The following is a 22045-nucleotide window of genomic DNA, read 5'->3' as shown; positions in this document are numbered from 1 at the left end:
TCATTGCTTAATATGAAATTTCGAAGTTAAAGCTTGGGGGAAATGGGCTTTATAGAAGCAAACAATTCTAAGTATATTCTGTTCTTCAAATAAATGACTTTATTTCTTAAAAAAAAAAAAGAGTTATGGGGATAGATGGGGGTGATGATTGAACAACAGTATGAATGTACTTAATATCCCTGAACTATACCCTTAGAAATGGTTCCAATGGTAGATTTTATGTTATGTGTATTTTACCACAATTTTTCAAGTTGGGAGGAAAAAGAATATAAAAAATATAAAGTGCGTGGAAGAGTCCCTGGCATGTATTAAGTACTCAATAAAAAAGCTAGCTATCAAAGGGAATTAGCTCAAAATTTTCTTTTTTTTTTTTTTTTTTACTTCTTTACATGTGTACTTTCTGGAAAGATGATAGCCTGGCTTGCTTTTGTTTTATTTTGTTTTGGAGTGTGGACTCCCACTACTCCTGAAATGAGAAAGTCTTAAGTGAATAAGCCTGTTTGTTGGGATCTTCCAGTCGGAACCTCCTATTCACAGAGGTTATGAGAGGCAGGAGGAGGCTAGAGGCTACAGACAGACCATCGGTTCTGTCAGAGAAACTAGTAATGGGAGTTCTAGTAGAATTCAAGAGCCATTCTTCAGAGTTTCCCAGATCATGTGGCTCATCTGAGTCACTCTGGGTGACAGTGGGTTCAGTCCTATGCAAAATAATGAGTAATGATAAAAAATTAGGCAGGGTGGTATGGAAATAGAGCAGTAAAGCCGGGACTCTGAAGATCTGGCTTCTTCAGCTAGCGCTGACCTTGATCTTCCTAGTGACTCAAGGCAAGTCTCTTCTCTGAGCCACAGTTTAGCAACTGGCAAAGTGAGAGGGTTCAACTGGGAGATCTCTAAAAATTCCTCCCCTCTTAAACAGACTATACTTCTATAATTTATATAGTTATCTTAAGAGCCATTGCACCTCCCCTTTGGACTTTTCAAAGCAACTAAGTATTCTAGGGATAATACTAACTAGCATTAGCGTTGAAAGCCTAATGGAAGCAAGACACTTACACATCACTTCATTTAATTCTTACATAATTCTATAAACTAAGGGCTATTTTCTCCTACTTTACAAATGAGGAAACCAAGGATTCGAAAGGTGAAATGACTTGATCAAGATCACACAGTTAGTAGGTGGCAGAGACAGGATTTAAGTGCAAGTCTAACATCAAATCTCATGATTTCTTTCAACATGAAAAGCTCCTTCTACCCATTTATTACCCTTACCTCTACCAGCACTCTTGTTTCCATCTGAAAATAGGCCATGGAGTCCTAAAAGTCTAAAATGTTAAAATGCAGAATACATACATTATAAAATATGGAAATTGGAAGGTACCAAAATTGGTCATCTGGTTCAACAGCTTAACTTTACAGGAACAAGAATGGAGTTTTGGAGAGATGAGATACCATGCTCAAAGGTAAGTAAATACCTAGCTCTGCAACGAGATTTTATGACTTGAAAAGACCCAGGTGCTTTCTCCACTCTGACCCTCAGGCATCACCATTTCAGACAGTGTCTGGCAAGTCAGAAAAATTTGAGGGACAAGAACAACTTTGAGTGCATCTCAGATAGCATGTCAAATAATCAAGGCCATTCTAGACCTTGGGTCATGTGGTGGAATGAACTAACAACTATTTTGATACTATCTTTCCCATAGTCAGGGAAACTAAAAAAAAAAAAAAAAACACCAATATTTACCTTTCGCTTTTTAATGGCTCCATTTGCCCCGGGGACAGCTTCACACAGGCGACTTATTGCTTCCCTACAGAACAGAAACCATATAAAGACTCAGCATACAATCAAGCACACCATAAATGTTCAATAAACATTAGCAAGTATTATGACCAAAATGTACACTCACATAATGGTGAGCCTGACATAAATGACCTTCCCCACTCCCACTGGAGAAAACACGGAGCTTAGTCTCTCTGCAGCTCAAACCCAAGAAAATCCAGCAACACCCTAATATTGAAAAATTGCTTTACAGTAAGGAGTCCTACTATTCACCTTCTTCGTCTTTTTTCCTTGGCTTTTAAGGATTGGTTTTCAGTGCTATTGATTTCTAACCAAAAACGACTGATGGAACTTTACTGTCTGGGAATCCTTCACAGTTTTACCTTTAGCAAAATCCTCTATGGTGTGATGAATAAAAAAGCTTCATAGTATCTCAGCACCAAAGATAATTATATACAAAAGAATCCAACACTAGAGGAAGTTTAAAAGGATTGAGAGAGAATTGAACTTCAAGGTGGTCTCAAATGGAGCCTTATTGACTAAGTTACTGCTCCAAGCCATTGAGCTTTCATGTAATTTCACAGAAGAAAAGAAAATCAATAACAGATTTCCTCCTTTGCTTATTTTTCTGCCCTTACTATATATTGCACTTCCTGAGAGAAAAGCACCGCTAAAAGAAGCAGTTGTTCCTTAATGGAAGTGGTGAACGAACTGGCGCCCTCCTCTCCAGAAATGCAGTTATAACTAAGAGCTTTTGTCTCTGGGACTCAGCATTCAGAACCACCCAAGCTTTCACGTGGCGTAATCTGAACCTTCGCTTCATGGCTTTCAACACACATATCAAACTTTTCACAAAGCAAATGGAAATCTCTAAACTCCTTCCGGATCCACCGGACATCATCATTTAAATTAGTACACTGTATTCACACACACACACACACACACACACACAAACACACACACACAATATACAGTTTTTATATATATTAGATTTCATGAAAATATTTTCTATGAGATGTTTTTGATTCCCAAAGGCAGGGGATGCAGAGAGAGGAATGCAGACCCATTAAAAAAATATATACGTTATAGATAGATAGATATAAAGATATATAAATAAATATAGATAGATAGTTAGATCTATATACATAGTATATATGTTCTCAACATAATTACCTACAACCAATGGATAGAAAGGCTTTTTGCCTTAGCATATCTTCTCAGAATTTTATGTTTATTGCTTCTCTAGGATTCCAAACTTGTTTTGTGGAGTCAAACAGGACAACTCAGAGAGTTGGTCTTTTTGGTTTGGTTGGTTGATTGATGTTTTGAGTCATCTTAATGATTAGTTAGTCAGTAATTGCTGACACATCTAATTAATCTGAATTGGCCTCTGGTGTTGCCAAAATAACTAGTCCAGGCACCCAAATACGTTGTTGGTATTTAACAAAGAGAGATTATGGGAAAGGTGTTCTTAGATCCTTTACTCCATGAGAGTCAACAGGGGTGCTTTGGTCTAAAAAGCTCCCTGTAAATGGTTTGAAATAAAAGTAGAAACAAAGGCGGGCACTGATGCTGCCAAGTATAATAATAGTTATTATTAGAAGTTGTTACTTCTATATAGCACCTATAGTTTTATAAACTGCTTTTCCAGGCATTGTTTTCTTGATTCTCATTCCAACTGTCAATATCTTCTAACAAAAAGTAAAGTTATGAATTTGAATTAAAGGGAATGCTTTATAGGATGAGCACCCCTCAAGGAGGGTTTGGAAGGCTGAACCTTCCTGGCAGGGTGGAGTTGGGAAATTCCAGACAGAGGGAAGAGCATGTGTAAAGACACGAAAACATAAATTATCACAACATGTGGGGAACTATAGTACTTTGACATTGATATTGCAGGAGCATAAATTTGTGGTAGAACAAGAGTAAGAGCTAAGAGATGGGATTAGAGTCTGAAAACTTTTTCTATAAAGAGCCAGATAGTAAATATTTTAGACTTTGCTCTGTTGCAACTACTGAACTCTGCCACTGTAGCTCAACCACAGCAGTAGACAACATGCAAAAGATGAGCACAGCCGTGTTCCAGTAACTTTATTTCTAAAAGCAGGCAACTGGCCATATTTAGCCCAAGGGCTGTCATTTGCCAATTCCTGGATTAGGTAATTCATACAAACGGAGTTAGAAATAGTTCAGTTTTAAGAAACAAGAAAATGTTGACATTCATTATACTTTTAGAATTAAAAATTAAAGCAACTATAAGGTACTTGCTCCACTCTTATTACATTCACAGAAAAGAAAATTACAAAGCCAGTATTGGGGGAAATGGGAATAATTCCACTTAAGGTATATTTATCCATTGCTGGTGGCCTTGATTAGTATTAATACAATCTTTCTAGAGATAAAGTTCATAAAAGATGACAAATGTCATAATATTTATCAGAGCTTTTGACAAGGGAGGAGGAATTTGTATTGAAATAGCATTGAGTAGTTATGTAAAAGAAACATTTATTTGAGAGTAAAAAAGCAACCCCAAAGCTTCTGATATAGATATAAAACAAATCAATATAAATATCACCACTTGAAATGTTAAGTATGAGAACTACAGAAATATGGGGGGAATCTATACAAATTAGTGGGGAAAAGTAGAACTTGGAATGGCATATACACACTGGTAGCAGCTATATAAAATTAATTCTGTATAAATAGTGACATAGAAAGAGCATATAAACAGTGACTTGGTTTAGGTGTCTTCTGTGTGTGATTTGCTGTTTCCTGTTTTTGATTCTATTGATGTGTAGATGTAAACAGTGTTATGTTTTCCTTCATTGTACAGTTGATTGCATAAAAAATCTTTTAAAATATTCAAAAGAGGGCTTCCCTAGTGGCGCAGTGGTTGAGAGTCCGCCTGCCGATGCAGGGGACACGAGTTCGTGCCCCCGTCTGGGAAGATCCCACATGCCGCGGAGCGGCTGGGCCCGTGAGCCATGGCCGCTGAGCCTGCGCGTCCGGAGCCTGTGCTCCGCAACGGGAGAGGCCACAGCAGTGAGAGGCCCGCGTACTGCAAAAAAAAAAAAAAAAAAAAAAAAAAAAAAAAAATATTCAAAAGAATGCAAAGTTAGTTCCTCAGCAGGAGTTTTGCTCATGTACTGTGAAGATATGAGGGCATGTCGAGGATGTCCCGATGGAGTGACACAGCCTGCCTCTCTTTTGCCAACAATTGCAGAGATGGGACAATGCTCATGTTACAGATAATAACAGATCTTTATTTCTCTCTCTGCTCGCATCCCCGCTTAGCCTTTAACGCCTCCATCTTTATAGCCACTAAGTCCAGATTTATCTTTTCAGTTTGCTTGGTAGACTTGCTGGTTTCCACTCCACAAAGTTTCACAAACAAAAAAACCCTTGACCAGATTTAGCAATGCTTTCACATTAGAAATCCCTACCTTTAGATTTGTAGCAGAGAGCCTGGGTTTTAATGAAGAAGCTGCTCCTATTTATATGGTCAGGCTCAGCACTCATCACCTAATGTACGTCTTCTCAGTCTTAATAATGTCATTTCACGGCAGGTATTTTATCCCCATTTTACAAATGAAGAAACTAAAGTTCAAAGAATTTTAATAACTGCCTCCAAATAATGCAGCGGACAGTGGGAGAGACAGAATGCAAATCCAAGTCTGACTTCAAAATCCACACTCACCCAGGGAGGGACCATAATGCCAAGTGCATGAAAAGGAGGGAGTCCCAGACTTTGGGAAGTAGGGAGGAGAAACACATTGGTCCTTCCCTTGCTCACTCCCCAGCACAGAAAGAGGCTCCTTTTTGGCCAGTCCTTCTGCATTGTGGCTGGAGTAACCTGCCAAGGGAATAAGGCAAAGGGGTAGGGGTCAGCTCTGGAGAAGGCCCATGAGGATGCCCCAGCCCTTTGCTTTCTATACAGCGGCTGTTATCTCCTTAGGGACGAGAAGAACTTCCAGAGCCCGGCCACATGCCCTCAGGGGAAGAACACACATGTGTGCAAGGCACACTCACTCAGAACTTTAAAGTAAGTTGAGGCACCAGAAGCTTCACAGATTCAGAAAGTCTCTTAATATACAACTCAAAAGAAACAAGGGGAAACTTGTGCTTATGAACTTGCTTTTAAAAAGTAGTTATACTGTACACCCACGTTCACAGCAGCATTATTCACAATAGCTAGGGACTTCCCTGGTGGTCCAGTGGTAAAGAATCTGCCTTCCAATGCAGGAGACACAGATTCGATCCCTGCTCAAGATCCCACATGCCGCGGGGCAACTAAGTCCGAGCACCGCAACTATCGAGCTCACATGCCTCAATGAGAGAGCCCACGTGCAGCAAACGACAGAGCCCACACGCTCTGGACCCCACATGCCATAACTACTGAGCTCACGCACCCTGGAGCCCGCACACCACAGCTAGGGAGAGAAAACCCGCACACCACAACTAGAGAGAAGCCCAAGCACCGCAACTAGAGAGAAACCCGAGCCCCACAACAAAGAGATCACGTGCCATAATGAAAAGGTCCCGCATGCCTCAACAAAAGATCCTGTGTGCTGCAACTAAGATCTGACGCAGCCAAAAAAAATAAGAAAAATAAATAAATAAATTAATTAAATATTCACAACAGCCAAAGCATGGAAGGAACCCACATGTCCTCAATGAGTGAATGGATAAGCAAAATGTGGTATATACATACAATGGAATATGATTCAGCCTTAAAAAGGAAGGAAATTCTGCAATGTGCTACAACATAATGAATCTTGAGGACATTATGCAAAGTGAAATAAACCAGTCACAAAACGACAGATACTGCATGATTCCACTTACATAAGGTACTTAGAGTAGGTCAAAGATCATAGAAAGTAGAATGATGGTTGCCAGGGTCTGGGGGAGAATGGGGAGTTACTGTTTAATAGGTACAGAGTTTCAGTTTCACAAGATGAAAAGAATTATGGGGATGGACAGTGGTGATGGTTGCACAGCAATGTGAATGTATTTAATGCCCCTGAACTATATAGTGGGCTGGCCAAAAAGTTCGTTCAGGTTTTTGTAAGATGTTATAGAAAAACCCAAAACCCAAATGAACTTTTTGGCCAACCCAATACTTTAAAGTGGTAATTAAGATGGTAAATTTTATTTTATGTGTCTTTTGCCATAACAGAGGAAAAGAGCTACCAAAAATAAAGTAGTTATTACTTTTTTTTACTTGAGACTCTAAGGAGAATCACAGGTCTCTCTTCAATAAAAGGCCTATTTGTACAAATGTTTCTATTCAATTTTAGAGGGCCCATCCCACCCCTACCCACCGGCCCTCAGCACCATCCCTGGAAAACCATCTGTGGGCCTCTTGGGAATCCACACATCCCAGGTTAAGAACCACCGCTTTAAAATAACCTCTCAAAACTCTCCTTTCTTTGCTGTTATCAGTGTTAGCAAATCTGAAACCCTAGTCAGGGAAGACACATACGTGCTTGCGATTTGTTGCCTTTCTCCACAAAGATCTTTTCTTCCCCTCAGACTCCGACCAAGAGATTAACTGTAACATTTTCAAGAACAAATAGTACTTTCAATGCTTTCCTGGAGTTCCAGACACACCCTCCGACCTAAAGCACCGACTTTACAAATACTGAGAAAAAAGAAAACAGAGATCCTGAAGCAGGGATTCCTCACAGGGCGGGGGTGCCCCCCACCATCCCAGCTGCTCAAGCAGCCTGCATTTCTGCAGAGCGTCTTGGAAGCTGACGACCATGGGACATTCTCCAGCGAGCAAACATTCAGCAATCGTCCTCTCTTAGAGGAGCAAGACTTTTCAGAGTTTAAACGGCTAAAGATATCCATCCTGGGAGCCTGTACCAGAAAGAGAGAGAGAGAGAGAGAGAGAGACCCACGGCACCAACAGTGGTCACTTTGTTTATTGTTTTGCCACATGAGAGGGAAGGGGAGAAGCGGGCTGATGTAAGAGAATGAGAATGCAGTTGAAGATTTGCTTTTAAGCATATAAAACCCTGCCTACGCCATAAGACCAAAAAAAGATATTTTTGTCTGTTTTAACAGAGTCCAAACTAATCACCCAAACAAAGGCACCTTTCTTCATCAACCCCTGGCCACTACAGTACTTAAGAAGTTATAATTTTTCTGTGTCTTTAACTCTTAAACAGTTAAGCTCCTCTGGGAGCAATATTGCCCAATCTTTGTTTTTTAAAATTTGGAAGGCAATATCCTAATCCAAGACAAAGGCGAGCATTTAAGGGAGGGTGGGGGCCTGTGGGACAGAATGTTTCCAATGAATGCCAAAATACAGTTCTTCAGGAAATAGGAAAGCCAGAAACTGTGTCACATGAGACCAGGCAAATGGCCCAGCAGAGCAGTTAAAAGCAACTATCCCCATCTCCCAACACACACACACACACACACACACACACACACACACACACACACACACACACACACGAGTGGCTCTGTTTTGTCGAAGAAAACAGAAATGAGAATACATCTTAATCCCAGCAAGAGCCTTTCCAAACTAAAACTCAAAAAACATGTAGGCAGAACAAAGGCACAGGGATTTTCCCTTACTTTTTGTCTCCAACATGAACCCTTAAAGAAATCAGTTAACAATGTCGCAGGGACAAGTTGTCACCTGAATGTCTCAAACTGCTTTCCTATTGATGAATGAGAGGACTCGTAAGTAATTCAGACTCCACATCAGTGTGGTATTACGGTGTTCCTATTGTTCTAGGGAAACTAGTACCTGCTTTTTTGAAATCTTTGCCTTCAGAACATCAAGCCTCAGTGATCTATGTGTTCAATTTTGTTCAGCTTGGTGAAATTAAAGACATCCAAGAATGTGTGCAAGCCCCAGACAGGACACTTTAGAACATGAGCCTGCCTCCATGGCGATAAGCACACAATGAGTGCAGTCAATGCCCCTAGACCAGCGGAAAATGGAAAACTTCAAACTCCCTTTGTGCTATTATCAAGGGGCATCGCCCATGCACTCTGGGAGGGTCGACACAGCCCGTAAAATATATCCTTTCATTTTAGAAATAGGCACTTCAGGTCCCAGATGGTCAAATCAAACCTTTCAGGACTGCCCACAGCATTTACTCTCACATGGACTTATCTCACCACTCCGTTCAACCTGGATTCTATTTAAAATCTGATTTTAAAGTACATTTGCAATTCTACCCAACACAAGCCACCATAGAACACAGGTTGTTCTGTCTACTCTGTGATTCTGCCCTTTGGCTCTGATGCAAAGGTTGACCCATCAACTGCACTTTAATGAAGTGAAAGACCATCCTGTCCCCAGGATGGCACCTCCCCCGCAAGTATCTCCCCAGTAAACAGAAATGAAGTGGTGATTTTCTCCTATCCCCACAATGATTTCCTGTAATAGAATCACATGTTTCAAAATGCAAACACATCCCCATACTGATGGCTTATACACCTTCAAATATGAAATGACAACAGAGAAATGGGGTTGATTTCACACAAAACACACTGGAATTGGTAAATCCAAAAGACTGTTCTCCTTTACTTTGGAATAAACTAAAACAACTCTGTTTTAGACAAAATACACTAAAATATTATGAAGGCATGTCTTTTGGGGTTAAAGAGTGTACTGATCATACAGTGTGGTCACTTAAGAACCAAAATTCATTTTTTAAAAAATCAAAACAGATCCAACATAATCACCCATTTTATTCATCGCATTTCACTCCAAATGATGTTTATCTACTTCCAAAAATTAGGCCTATCTTCAAAAAAGGAAGATTTGGTGCCATTTAAGATACTTAAAACAGTTTACCAGAGGTATCTATAATGTTGAGCAAGACAGTAATGGGTAGAACGAGTGTATGACTTCCACCACTGTTTAAAAAAAAAATAACTCCTTCTTTTTCTTTTTTTTTTTTTTTGCGGTATGCAGGCCTCTCACTGCTGTGGCCTCTCCCGTTGCGGAGCACAGGCTCCGGACACGCAGGCTCAGCGGCCATGGCTCACGGGCCCAGCCACTCCGCGGCATGTGGGATCTTCCCAGACCAGGGCACGAACCCGTGTCCCCTGCATCAGCAGGCAGACTCTCAACCACTGCGCCACCAGGGAAGCCCCATAACTCCTTCTTTTATGGGCCATTTGGTGTATATACTATAGATTTTATCTGGTAAGTCCATTTTTTTTAAATGTGTGTGTGTGCCTCTGGAAGGAATTAGTAACTGGCTTAGCCAATTGAATCCACTGGTCGGACAACTTTGGCATGCACATCTGCTAAGAATTCACTGAGATAAACATTTAGGTACATGGCGATCAAACTTCAAAGTTCTTAAGAATTAACTGGGATGCTGGTTCAAAATGCAGATTCCTGGGACTGTTCTTGAGATTTTGATTCTATAGGTCTGCAGTTTAACAGCCTCCCAGGTGATTCTGAAGCAGATCAGTTCAAGGACCACATAGCGGATTAGAACTTCTACTTGAACTCACTGCACAGTATGACTGGTTCTGTGCTCTACAGCTTCAACCAGATGGCCGTATTAGTGGATGCTAAGGAATTAGGTCACCTGCTCCTAGCAGCTACGGTTGGGGAGGCTACACTACCTGCACATTTGATGATGTTCCATTCGGCGAGAAATTTGTATTCAACTTAGTCATATGCTGGGAAAGATATTTGGTATAATCCTCTCCTGTCCACTCTGTCCCCTTTATCCTGGCTATCTCCTCACGGGAAGGGCTTTCACCAGAGGGCATCTGGAGGTCCTGAGCATCTTTGCTCACATGACCCCCTGCACACATGGGTGGTGATAAGTGACCTGCATTCTCTCCCATTTGGCCACCCGTATGCTGGGAAGCCTAGTCCATCTGCCCCTCGAAATGTATTCATGCTCTAGGCAGTGGTTCTCAACCTTGGCTGCACACTGGGGAAACACAGGGGAGCTTTAACAAATCCTGATGACTGGGTCTCATCTCCAGACATTCTGATTTAATGGGTGAGGGTGGGACTACTGGGAGTTTTAAAAGCTCCCTCAAGTGCTTCCAACAGAGCTAAGTCAGGTTGAGAATCTCTTCATAGCAGTAGTCAGCATGCCTTTTTATACAGGACCAGAGAGTGAAAATGTCAGGCTTTTAGAGCCATACAGACTGTCGCAACAACTCACCTCTGCAGTTGTAGCTTGAACAGCAGCCACAGACAATACATAAACGAATGGGCATGCCTGTGTGCCAGAAACACTTATGGACACAAATGTGAATTCCATGTAATTTCCACATGTCACAAAATATTCTTCTTTGATATTTCCCCCCCAAACATTTAAAAAAAGTCAAAAACCATCCTTGGCTCAAAGGTGGCAGAATCAAAATCAGGTAGCAGGTGGTTTGCTCACCCTTCCTCTGGAGCAAACCAGAAAGGAATGTAAGAGGCCTTGGGGTCACAGTCAGCCATTAGCTTGTACATGGAAGAAAAAACATTAGAACACAACCTTTTAATCTTCACAGACAAAGATGATTTATACGTATTTTGGACTTGGTCTTGCTAAGTATCTTGGTACAGGAAGCTGGGTTTTATGAGAGATGGGTCTTCTACTGTATAAATATAAGGATTATGGAACTTCTTCTACATACTGTTAATTATCATCTTCCATTCTTTGTTTCCCCTACCAGCATTCAGTGAAGGGAGAGGGGAACTGACATTCTTCTTCTTTTTTTTTTATATCAACTAAGCTTCATTAAGTGACATGACATCATGTACATGATACAGTACAAGGTGCTTGCAGGAATACAGAAATAAACAAAAGTGTAAAATTACTATAAATAATTGTTAAAAGGGAAAAAAGTGGAGCACTTTAATTTATCTATAACTCTTCTAGGATAATAGAATGAAGAAAGGCTCATTGAGTGGGCTCTGCAATCAGACAGCCAGGATTCAAAATCTAGCAGTCTCCTATAAGCTCTATCATGTGAACAAGTTTTTGGGTTTTTTTGTTTTTGTTTTTGTTTTCGGTACGCGGGCCTCCCACTGTTGTGGCCTCTCCCGTTGCGGAGCACAGGCTCCGGACGCGCAGGCTCAGCGGCCATGGCTCACGGGCGCAGCCGCTCCGCGGCATGTGGGATCTTCCCGGACCGGGGCACGGACCCGTGTCCCCTGCATTGGCAGGCGGACTCTCAACCACTGCGCCACCAGGGGAGCCCCTGAGCAAGTTTTTAAAGCTTTCTATGTCTCAGTTTCTTAAATTGATAAAGTGGGAATAATAACAGTGCTTTGAACAATGCTTCAGTAGATGTTAGCCATTATTATTGCTTTATCCTTAAAATGTCTGTCTGCTTTGAGAACTGGGTCTAACCTGCTTTTTACAATACCTAGTACCCAGCAGCATACGCTATGGTTATAACTGGAATGTTATAAATAATATGTTGTAGAAGAGGTCCAATTATGTCTATTATGCAAGTAGCAATGGATAGTTCACATTTCTATAAAGGCAGAATGCTTATCTGATTTTCTTTAGATACCCCATGGCACCTGCCTTGGATATACTGAATGTTCAATATGTAAATGTTTAGACAGCTCTATGGCACTGAAACAAAGTACAACCCTTGTCCCCCTGCATAACCCAGATCCCCCTTCAGAACAAAGGGAGTCATTGCCCCTGTTGCTGGAGTGTTCACTGCTAATGGCTCACAGCTGAGTTCCTTCCCCAGAACTTGTCTTCTCCTTAAGGCAGTTACCTAGCCCACAGATATGTCCCTCCCCGGAGGCAGTAAGCACCAATGACAAGTCAATACGGGGTTTGAAGGCCCGATCTCTTTACCCACGAGATCTGCTGAAGCCTTTGTTGAGACAGCATCACTATTCAAGCCTCCCCCGCTGCCCCACCAGGTCTAGTCCTGTATCCCTCACTCCCTCAAGTGTTAATTTTGAGACTCTTCCCAGCAAACCTTTTGCATTTGACTCTCCATCTCAGAGTCTGTTTCTAGATCCAGCCTAAGTCCTGCACATGAGCTGCTGCCAGAATTATGATACTTTACTTTGTCATAAACACTTAACTAGAGGATGCCTTTCCTTTTTAAGAATCTGCGTTGTCACAGCTGACAGTGAAAAAAAAAAAAAATCAGAGAAAATCCTCGTAAGTGGCTCAGATGATCCAGATCAAAAAGATCCACCCTCGGGCTTCCCTGGTGGCGCAGTGGTTGAGAGTCCGCCTGCCGATGCAGGGGACACGGGTTCGTGCCCCGGTCCGGGAAGATCCCACATGCCGTGGAGTGGCTGGGCCCGTGAGCCATGGCCGCTGAGCCTCTGCATCCGGAGCCTGTGCTCCGCAACGGGAGAGGCCACAACAGTGAGAGGCCCGCGTACCGCAAAAAAAAAAGATCCACCCTCTTATTAATCGAACATACGTGAAAATGCACATTTTCCTAGAGTAGGTGCAGCTCTCACAAGCTCCAACTCATGTTTAAGAAAAGGGGTCAGAGCCTGCATTTATTCCATTAGGCATTTCACAGTTTTCCTAAGGAGAATCCTGACGGGAAACGGAACAAATCTGCCTGGCAGGTGGAGAGACATGCCAACTGTCCTGTATTTCCTTTGGCCACAAAGCTCTCTTTTTATCAAAGAAAAGTCTTACAGGCTGAGATTAGTTTTTAATGAATTCTGAGTGCTTCCCATTTAGTTCACTCTTCCTAAAAGGAACTGTAACATTGATTTTTCTGGAGATATGTATATATATACATACATACATATATCAGAATTAAAACTCGCTGCTCTGGTATTCCCTAGGCTTTGCCCTTTTCCTTTCTTAAAAGCAAAAATACCTCCAGATGCTTTGGGGATTTTCTAGGGATCCACCTTTTCAAAATAAGGGATTTCCATATGATCCGTGGTCCAACTAAGAGAACTCATTTTGAAACAACTGATAGGGTTCCCTTACAACTGTGGTTCTCAAAGTGTGGTCCCCAGACCAGTGGCATAAGTGACACCAGGAACCTTGTCAGACATGCAAATTCTTGAATTCAAAACTCTGGGAGTGGGGCCCAACACTCTGTGTTTTAACAAGCCCTCCAGGTGATTGATTCTCTCGTGTGCTGAAGTTTGAGAACCACTGTCTGACACAATTTTTTTTCCTTAGTAGAGATCAGAAAAGGATACTAAAAGTATCCTCACCTACATGCTTTTGAGCATCTTTATGAAGGCCCTTCCAGAGAGAACTCACAAACAAGGGATCTGGTATCTTGAACCTAGGACAAATTCTAACCTGAGGTTTGGATGTTTCCTTATTCTGTCACTTCTGGCTTTCAGCATTGCCCTGAGTTTTGTTCCTTAGAATTCTCTCATTTTGACTGAGGCATAGTACAAAAGAGTCAGGCAGCCCTGATTACTGGTTCCACCACTTACTAACTTACTAGGGGAGTTCCATAATTTCTCTAAGTCTCAGCATCCTCACGCGCAAAATAGGATTACTAGTAATATCTTTTATAAATGTTAACTTTTATGATGCTGACTGTAGCTATTAATTAATAATAAACTGCTCTGTAGACTGCTTCCTAAAAGTTGAAAACCGTGTTTGAATTCCTGAACTAGAAAGAGGTTTGAAGTACAGCCAGTTCCCTGGGATCAAGAATCTTTCTCTTCATCTGAATCAACTCCTTGGACCCCAAGGCTCTCTGAATTAAAACTGAGTATCTTCAGCGAATTTATTTTCATTCCTTTGTTCGAACAATGTATACGAATGGGTCCATGTGCCAGACGCTCTACCATGGAGCCAGGGACCTGACTCAATTGTCTAAGAGCTCCTCGTTCTGGAATTTGGTCTAGTTCAGGATGCCAGATTCCATGTTTGTAGAATGTCTAGGTCTTTTCTGCTTTTCTCTACTAGCAGTGACCTTCAAGACCTCCAGAATCATCTAAAGAAATGTGATCTAGGCCTGAAAAGCCCTGAAACCTCTCTGTTAACCAATAAATATTTATTGATCCAACTATGCCCCAGTCACTGTGGCTCTGCAACCTATCAGGCCCATGGAATAGGCTTCCAGGGAGAACCTTAAGGCCCAAAGATGATGGATGATGAAGCCCTTGCGATTGACTGCCCCACTGAAAAAGGACCATAGGGACCCAAGGCCTTCTAGGCCAGACACACTCTGGGGCCCACTCTGGACTGTTTTCAGGAAGTGCCTGTACAACCACAGCATTGGTGTTTCCAGGAGCAATGGTTCAAAAGGCCTATTCTATTGCATTGTTAAATTATTCATAGCAGGAGCTGACCACTATGTCCATTAAAATCAAAATTAGAAACCCCGTTTCTTGGTCCTGGAGACATTTACACAGAGTCTAGTTGAAAATGCTTGGGGTGTTACAAACATTCAGTACTGACTTCTAAAGGAAACCGAAGAGGGCCACAAAAGGGAGATACCAGAAAGTATTCTCAACTGAACTCTGCATGGTAGAGAAGGTCTGGGGGAAAAAAGTTACTAAAGCTAAAAATACTGGGGTCACCCACAAATGCATACGCTTTAACATTCATGCATTTTAGGCTCTGAATTAATTTGTTTCTCCTCAAACTCTTGAGGCCATCCACTATAATCCATACTTAGACATGGACAGATAGCTAACTCTTCTCACTTAGGTCAGTGACTGTGTGTATATTGCCTGTTAGATAGAGAGAGAATGTACGTGTGTGTGTGTTCATACAATAATGTCTACACATCTGTAAGTTTCTATAGATTCATATGGATAAATTAGCAGGCCCTGATTTCAGCTGCAACATATTTTTAGATGCCATTTCATAAAGTGGATCACATTTGCCATGGAAAAAATACTGTAATTGGGAGTTTCATTCCTGACCAAGGATTTCTCGGCAAATCAAATATAGATGCTGTAAACAGCCTGTTGCAGAACAAAACTAATGACCATTTTATAAACCTCTATAAATATCTCAAAAACACTAAAACAATGCCCTACACCCTATAAAAAAGGCATAAACATATACAATACCTATACATGTCGTTTCAAAGTTTCTTGAAATATCCAAACACCACTTAAACATACAGCTCAATTGAATTATGTTCAAAAATTAATACACTAACTATAATAACATCAAACATTTGACTAACAATTTTGCGACCCTTAGATTTTAGTGAAGCATTTGGGGGATGATTTATATATTCCCAATTTTATTTCTAAGGTGTTCGAAGAAATCGATCTATTGTGTTCTTTTCCCTTTGAGGTAGGAATCCATTTTTTACTGCATTTACTACTGCTGTTTTTACAAGCTGTTTTTCCTCCTCCCAGCAAATGCCCTTCTCAATATGAGTGTTACAGAACTACCATAATGTCCCAATGCAACTCTGCCCTGGCCAAAGATGAGTGGCTCAGGATTAGGCCCCAATCACCATCCCACCTAGGAATCTGATATTTGGAACTGAGAAAACCAGAGATGGGGAGTCTCTGCACTCCTGCTGCTGAGGTCTCGGCAGCCCTGACCGTACCCTTCTATTGGTTTGATTGTTCACTGATCCTCAGCTTCCATGAGCTGCCCCAACATCTTTTCAAGAATCCCCCCTTTGGCTTAAGCTAGGCAGAGTCATTTTCTGCTACTTAAAGCCAAAAGACTCTTAATAAATATACCTATGGCAAGTAGATGCACTTAAAATTATTTCTGCCACCTTAAAGCTCAGGTCAAAGCAAGTACTGGTCATACTTAATGACCTAGAAAATGTGCATAATAAATGATTAAAACACATCACAAATTAATAAGCACCATATAATCTCACTTTAGTTTCCAAACATATGACTGGAAAAACCTTATACCAAACTGTTACTCTTGATTACCTCCAGTGATTTGTGTGTTTTTTCTTTTCTTTTACCCTACTTTCCAATTCCCACAATGAGCCACATTTAATTTTTATAATCAGAAAGAAATAGTGAAAAAGTGTTAAGAATTAGATGCTCCACAGAGACCTGACATCAGCGATGGTAATGATCATAGCCGTGCTGTTCTCTCAGTTAGAAGTGATTTTTAAACACAACTCAGGGGAATTCTCTGGCGGTCCAGTGGGTAGGACTCTGTGCTTCCACTGCACGGGGCCTGGGTTCAATCCTTGGTCAGGGAACTAAGATCCCGCAAGCTGAGATGCACAGCCAAAAAAAAAAAAAAAAAAATGTGGATAAAGATGACTCAGGCTTGCCTTTACTGCCTGAATTGTCTCCCAGCATCTTAGTCTATTCACAGCTATAAGAGCAGTTACTTCGCTTCAAACCAAAGCAATGTCACTAGGAAACATTAAGCGCTGTAGGGACAGGATTTGGTTTAAGAGTACCTGGGTTTGAGCCCAGCAAAAGAGCTGTGTGGTCTTGGGTTAGTCACTTATCTTCTCTGAGCCTCAGCTTCCCCCTGCTCATAATGGGGAATTACAGTGCCTTCTCTCAGGGTGATTGTGTGGTTCATAAGAAAACATGAATGTAAAAGCCCTGGGCAAGCGAAACAAGTGTCAGCTGTTGTTAACTACTCTCGCCTCTTGTCCTACAGCAGCCCTCTCCACCAGCATGGTTTCTGGTTGGGTTTCCCGGTCAAGAAGTTAGAAGAGGCCACTAGGCACTCCTTCCCTAATACTCTCAGCTGTGGCACCTGCTAGACAATAGGTCCTGATGCTTCAGTTGTCCTTCTCTTACTGGCTTTGCACCTTTTCAGCAAAATAAACAGACAACATTGAATACTTCAAAAATATAACTCATCTAGTAACTGATACTTTTCAAAAATCATGGTAAAACATACATACATAAAGTTTACCATTTTAACCAGTTTTAAGTGTACAGTTCAGTGGCATTAAGTATTGATACATTCATATTGTGCAATCAGTACCACCATCCATCTCCAGAACTTTTTCACCTTCCCAAACTGAAACTCTGTACCCATTAAGCACTAACTCCCTCCCCTTAAAACCCCTGGCAACCACCATTCTGCTTTCTGTCTCTGGATCTGACTACTCTAGGCACTTCATATAAATGAAATCATACAGTATTGGTCTTTTTGTGACTGACTTATTTTCTTAGCACAATGACCTCAAGGCCTACAGTGTGCTGAATGTTTGTGTCTCCCCAAAATTTGTGTGTTGAAATCCTAACCCCCCAAAGGTGATGGTACTAGTAAGTGGAGCTTTGGGGAGGTAATTAGATCATGAGGATGCGGCCCTCATGAAGGAGATTAGTGCTCTTATAACAGAGGTACCGCAGAGCTATCTAGCCCCTTCTGCAATGTGAGGATACAATAAGTCTGTGATCTAGAAAAGGGCCCTCACCTGACCATGATGGCACCTTGATCTCAGATATTCCAACTCCAGAGCAGTAAGTAATAAATATCTGTTGTTTATAAGCTACCCAATCTATGGTATTTCGTTATAGCGGCCCAAATGCACTAAGACAAGGTGAATCCATGTTGTAGCATGTGTCAGAATTTCCTTTTTTTCAGCTTTACTGAGGTATAATTGACAAATAAAGTCATAATATATTTAAAGTGTACAACATGATAGTTTGATAGATGTGTTCATTGTGAAAGAATTCCCAAAATCAAGTTAACTAGCACATGCATCAGCTCACACATTTGCCTTTTTTTGTGTGTGTGAGAATACTTAAAATCTACTCTCTTAGCAAATTTCAATACAGTATTATCAACTATAGTCATTATGTTATACATTAGATCATCAAACCTTAATCATCTTATAACTGAAAGTTTGTTCCCTTTAACCAATATCTCTCCATTTCCCCACCTGCCCTCCAGCCCTTGGCAACCACCATTCTACTCTCTGTTGCTATGAGCTGGACTTTTTCAAAAAAGATTCCACGTATAAGTAATATTATGTAGTATTTATCTTTCTCTGTCTGGCTTATTTCACTCAGCATAATGCCCTCCAGGTTCATCTGTGTTGTCACAACTGGCAGGATTTCTTTCTTTTTAAAGGTTAATATTCCATTGTATGTATATACCATGTTTTATTTATCCATTCATCCGTCAGTGGATACTTGAGTTGCTTCCACCTTTTGAGTTTGTGAATAATGCCGCTATGAACATGTGTGTACAAATAACTGTCTGAATACATGCTTTCAGTTCTTTTAGATACATACACAGAAGTGGAATTGTTCGATCATATGGTAATACTATTGTTAATTTTTTAGGAACTGCCATATTGTTTTCCACAGCAACTGCACCATTTTACATCACCACCAGCAATACACAAGAGTTCCAATTTCTCCACAACCTTGCCAACATTTATTTTCTAGTTTTTTGTTGTTTTTGGTTTCTTTTTTAATAATAGCCATTCTAATGAGTGTGAAGTACTATCTCGTGGTGGTTTTTATTTGCATTCCCCTAATGATTATTGGTGTTAAGCACCTTTTCATGTGCCTATTGTCCATTTGTGTGTCTTCTTTAGAGAAATGTCTATTCAAGTCCTTTGCCCAGTTTTTAATAGGGTTGTTTGGTTTCCTGTTGTTGAGTTGCAGGAGTTCTTTACATATTTTGAATACTAATTCCTTATCAGATATATGACTTGAAAAAATATTTTTTCCATTCTGTGGGTTGCCTTAGTAACTGTACTTCTTGGCCTCACCTGTGCTCATTCAAATAGTAACTGTACCTGCATGTGAGAGACATTGTGCTAATGACTCTAAGGAAAAGGTGCCCTTGACTTTCACACCCTCTCTCTGTGGGTTTGACTGTCATGCTATCAGAATCCTTCCCAACTGCTTGGGAACTTTTTTTTTAAATAAATTTATTCATTTATTTATTTATTTTTGGCTGCATTGGGTCTTCATTGCTGCACGTGGGCTTTCTCTAGTTGTGGCGAGCAGGGGCTACTCTTCATTGCGGTGCACAGGCTTCTCATTGCAGTGGCTTCTCTTGTTGTGCAGCATGGGCTCTAGGAGCGCAGGCTCAGTAGTTGTGGTGCACGGGCTTAGCTGCTCCGCGGCATGTGGGATCTTCCTGGACCAGGGTTCAAATCCGTGTCCCCTGCGTTGGCAGGCGGACTCTCAACCACTGCGCCACCAGGGAAGTCCCAGCTTGGGAATTTTTTTTAATTACTGTATCTTTGAAGACTTCTAAAAGGAATTTAATTGGCTTTTCATTTCAGATACCTGAGAAGTGAGATCTCAGTCCTAACGAGGTTGTGAGGAACTGGGAGTAGCATAGCTTGAAGCTAGCAGAGGTGGTCACTGTCCACACATTCAGACACACACCACACAAAACCTCCATGAGGGCTCCCTGACGTCCCCACGTGTGTGGGAGGAAGTACGTCCATTCACACCGGTGCCTGCTGAGGAGGATTTGACTGTTATGTGTTGTAACTGTTCTCACCAGCTGATAAAGGTCATAAGCCCTGGCCCTGGGACCCCAGACCCTTCTTGGGGCCTTTACATTCCTTCCTGACCAATGAACAATGAAACTTGTTTTATCCAACCACGTACATTCTGCCTCAGCAAGTGCTCGTTGTCAATTTTTAGCATGACCACTATGAACTAGAGCTGTAACATTCTTGATTTCTTTTTTCTCCTTGCCACTCAGTAAATGTCTTCGCTGGGGTATGTTCCCTTGCCTGGCAAGTTAATAAACTCGGCCCTTTATGCCCGCTCTGGTGTCTTTACTTTGCTTGCCATGTGAGCTGCAATCCCACACTTCACTGCATGGTCTCCTCACAGGTCGACACAGAACCCACACACCAGATGCCAGACAGTTACTCCAAGTTTTACACTGATACACTCATCCATGCATAGCTGCAATCAACCTCATTCATACATTCCTCAGGAAATTTACATAAATGCCAGCCTATTTTCAGACAAATTGATATCTTAATTTAGCCACCTAGCATGCAGATATTTGACCTCTACAGAATACTTAAAACCTTCCCTCCTGATGTTCACATTTCTTATAAAGCTCATCCATGGGACTTTAGGTAAGTGTTCAGCTGCATCTTGGATCTGCTTTGCATCTAATAGTTGCTAACACCAAAGACACACACACACACACACACACACACACACACACACACACACACAAGTATGCATTTGTCTCTGAAGAGCTGCCTTTAATGTCCTGTTGAAGCCAAAGAATCAAAATTTCAAGACAGTGAATTAAATTTGCAGAATCAGGGCTCAGGAGCAGTAACATTCCAAACAGGAAACTACTCCAATTACAACATCCTCTGAATTATGATCTCTGCTTACTTGCTGCTTTACCTACTACCAATCTCCCCAACAGCCTGCTTGCTGTCTACAGCAGCAATTCCAAAAAACACTACTCAGGGTTTTCTTCCCCCATGGAATGGAATGGGGCAGAAGGGAGGGAGTGGGCTTTAGGTTTTAGTGACATGATTTCTTCTGTGTGTGTGTGTGTGTGTGTGTGTGTGTGTGTGTGTGTTTCAGATCAAATGAGGTTTTTGTTTTCTTTATCTTTGTTTTAAAAACCATGATGAATGGTAATTAGATTTATCATGGTGATCAATTTGAAATGTATAGAAATATCAAATCACTATGTTGTATACCATAAATTAACATAATGTTGTAGGTCAATTACATGGCAAAAACAAACAAACTCATTAAAAAGGTCAGATTTGTGTAGAACTACCATATGACCCAGCAATCCCACTACTGGGCATGTACTCTGAGAAAACCATAATTCAAAAAGAGTCATGTACCAAAATGTTCATTGCAGCTCTATTTACAATAGCCAGGAGATGGAAACAACCCAAGTGTCCATCATCGAATGAAGGGATAAAGAAGATGTGGCACATATATACAATAGAATATTACTCAGCCATAAAAAGATACGAAATTGAGCTATTTGTAATGAGGTGGATAGACCTACAGTCTGTCATACAGAGTGAAGTAAGTCAGAAAGAGAAAGACAAATACCGTATGCTAACACATATGTATGGAATCTAAGAAAAAATAATGTCATGTAAGACGGGAATAAAGACACAGACCTACTAGAGAATGATCTTGAGGATATGGGGAGGGGGAAGGGTAAGCTGTGACAAAGAGAGAGAGAGGCATGGACATATATACACTACCAAACGTAAGGTATATAGCTAGTGGGAAGCAGCCGCATAGCACAGGGAGATCAGCTCGGTGCTTTGTGACCACCTAGAGGGGTGGGATAGGGAGGGTGGGGGGGAGGGAGACGCAAGAGGGAAGAGATATGGGAACATATGTATAACTGATTCACTTTGTTATAAAGCAGAAACTAGCACACCACTGTAAAGCAATTATACTCCAATAAAGATGTA

General features: G+C 41.2%; 1 protein-coding gene across 2 annotated transcripts in view; it reads right to left on the bottom strand.

Annotated features, from left to right (window-relative positions):
* Positions 1-22045, bottom strand: part of SHC4 (SHC adaptor protein 4) — a 131252-nt gene that overhangs the window by 62631 nt on the left and 46576 nt on the right. For both annotated transcript variants that reach the window (XM_032624093.1, XM_032624094.1), the window contains exon 3: positions 1742-1805. In XM_032624093.1, the coding sequence (XP_032479984.1) occupies positions 1742-1805 (64 nt within the window). The remainder of the gene's footprint in view (positions 1-1741; positions 1806-22045) is intronic.

This window comes from Phocoena sinus, chromosome 2 (assembly GCF_008692025.1).
Source record: "Phocoena sinus isolate mPhoSin1 chromosome 2, mPhoSin1.pri, whole genome shotgun sequence".
NCBI classification, from domain to species: domain Eukaryota; kingdom Metazoa; phylum Chordata; class Mammalia; order Artiodactyla; family Phocoenidae; genus Phocoena; species Phocoena sinus.
Note: the sequence above shows the minus strand (reverse complement) of the source record. Positions and strands in the feature narration are given on the sequence as shown.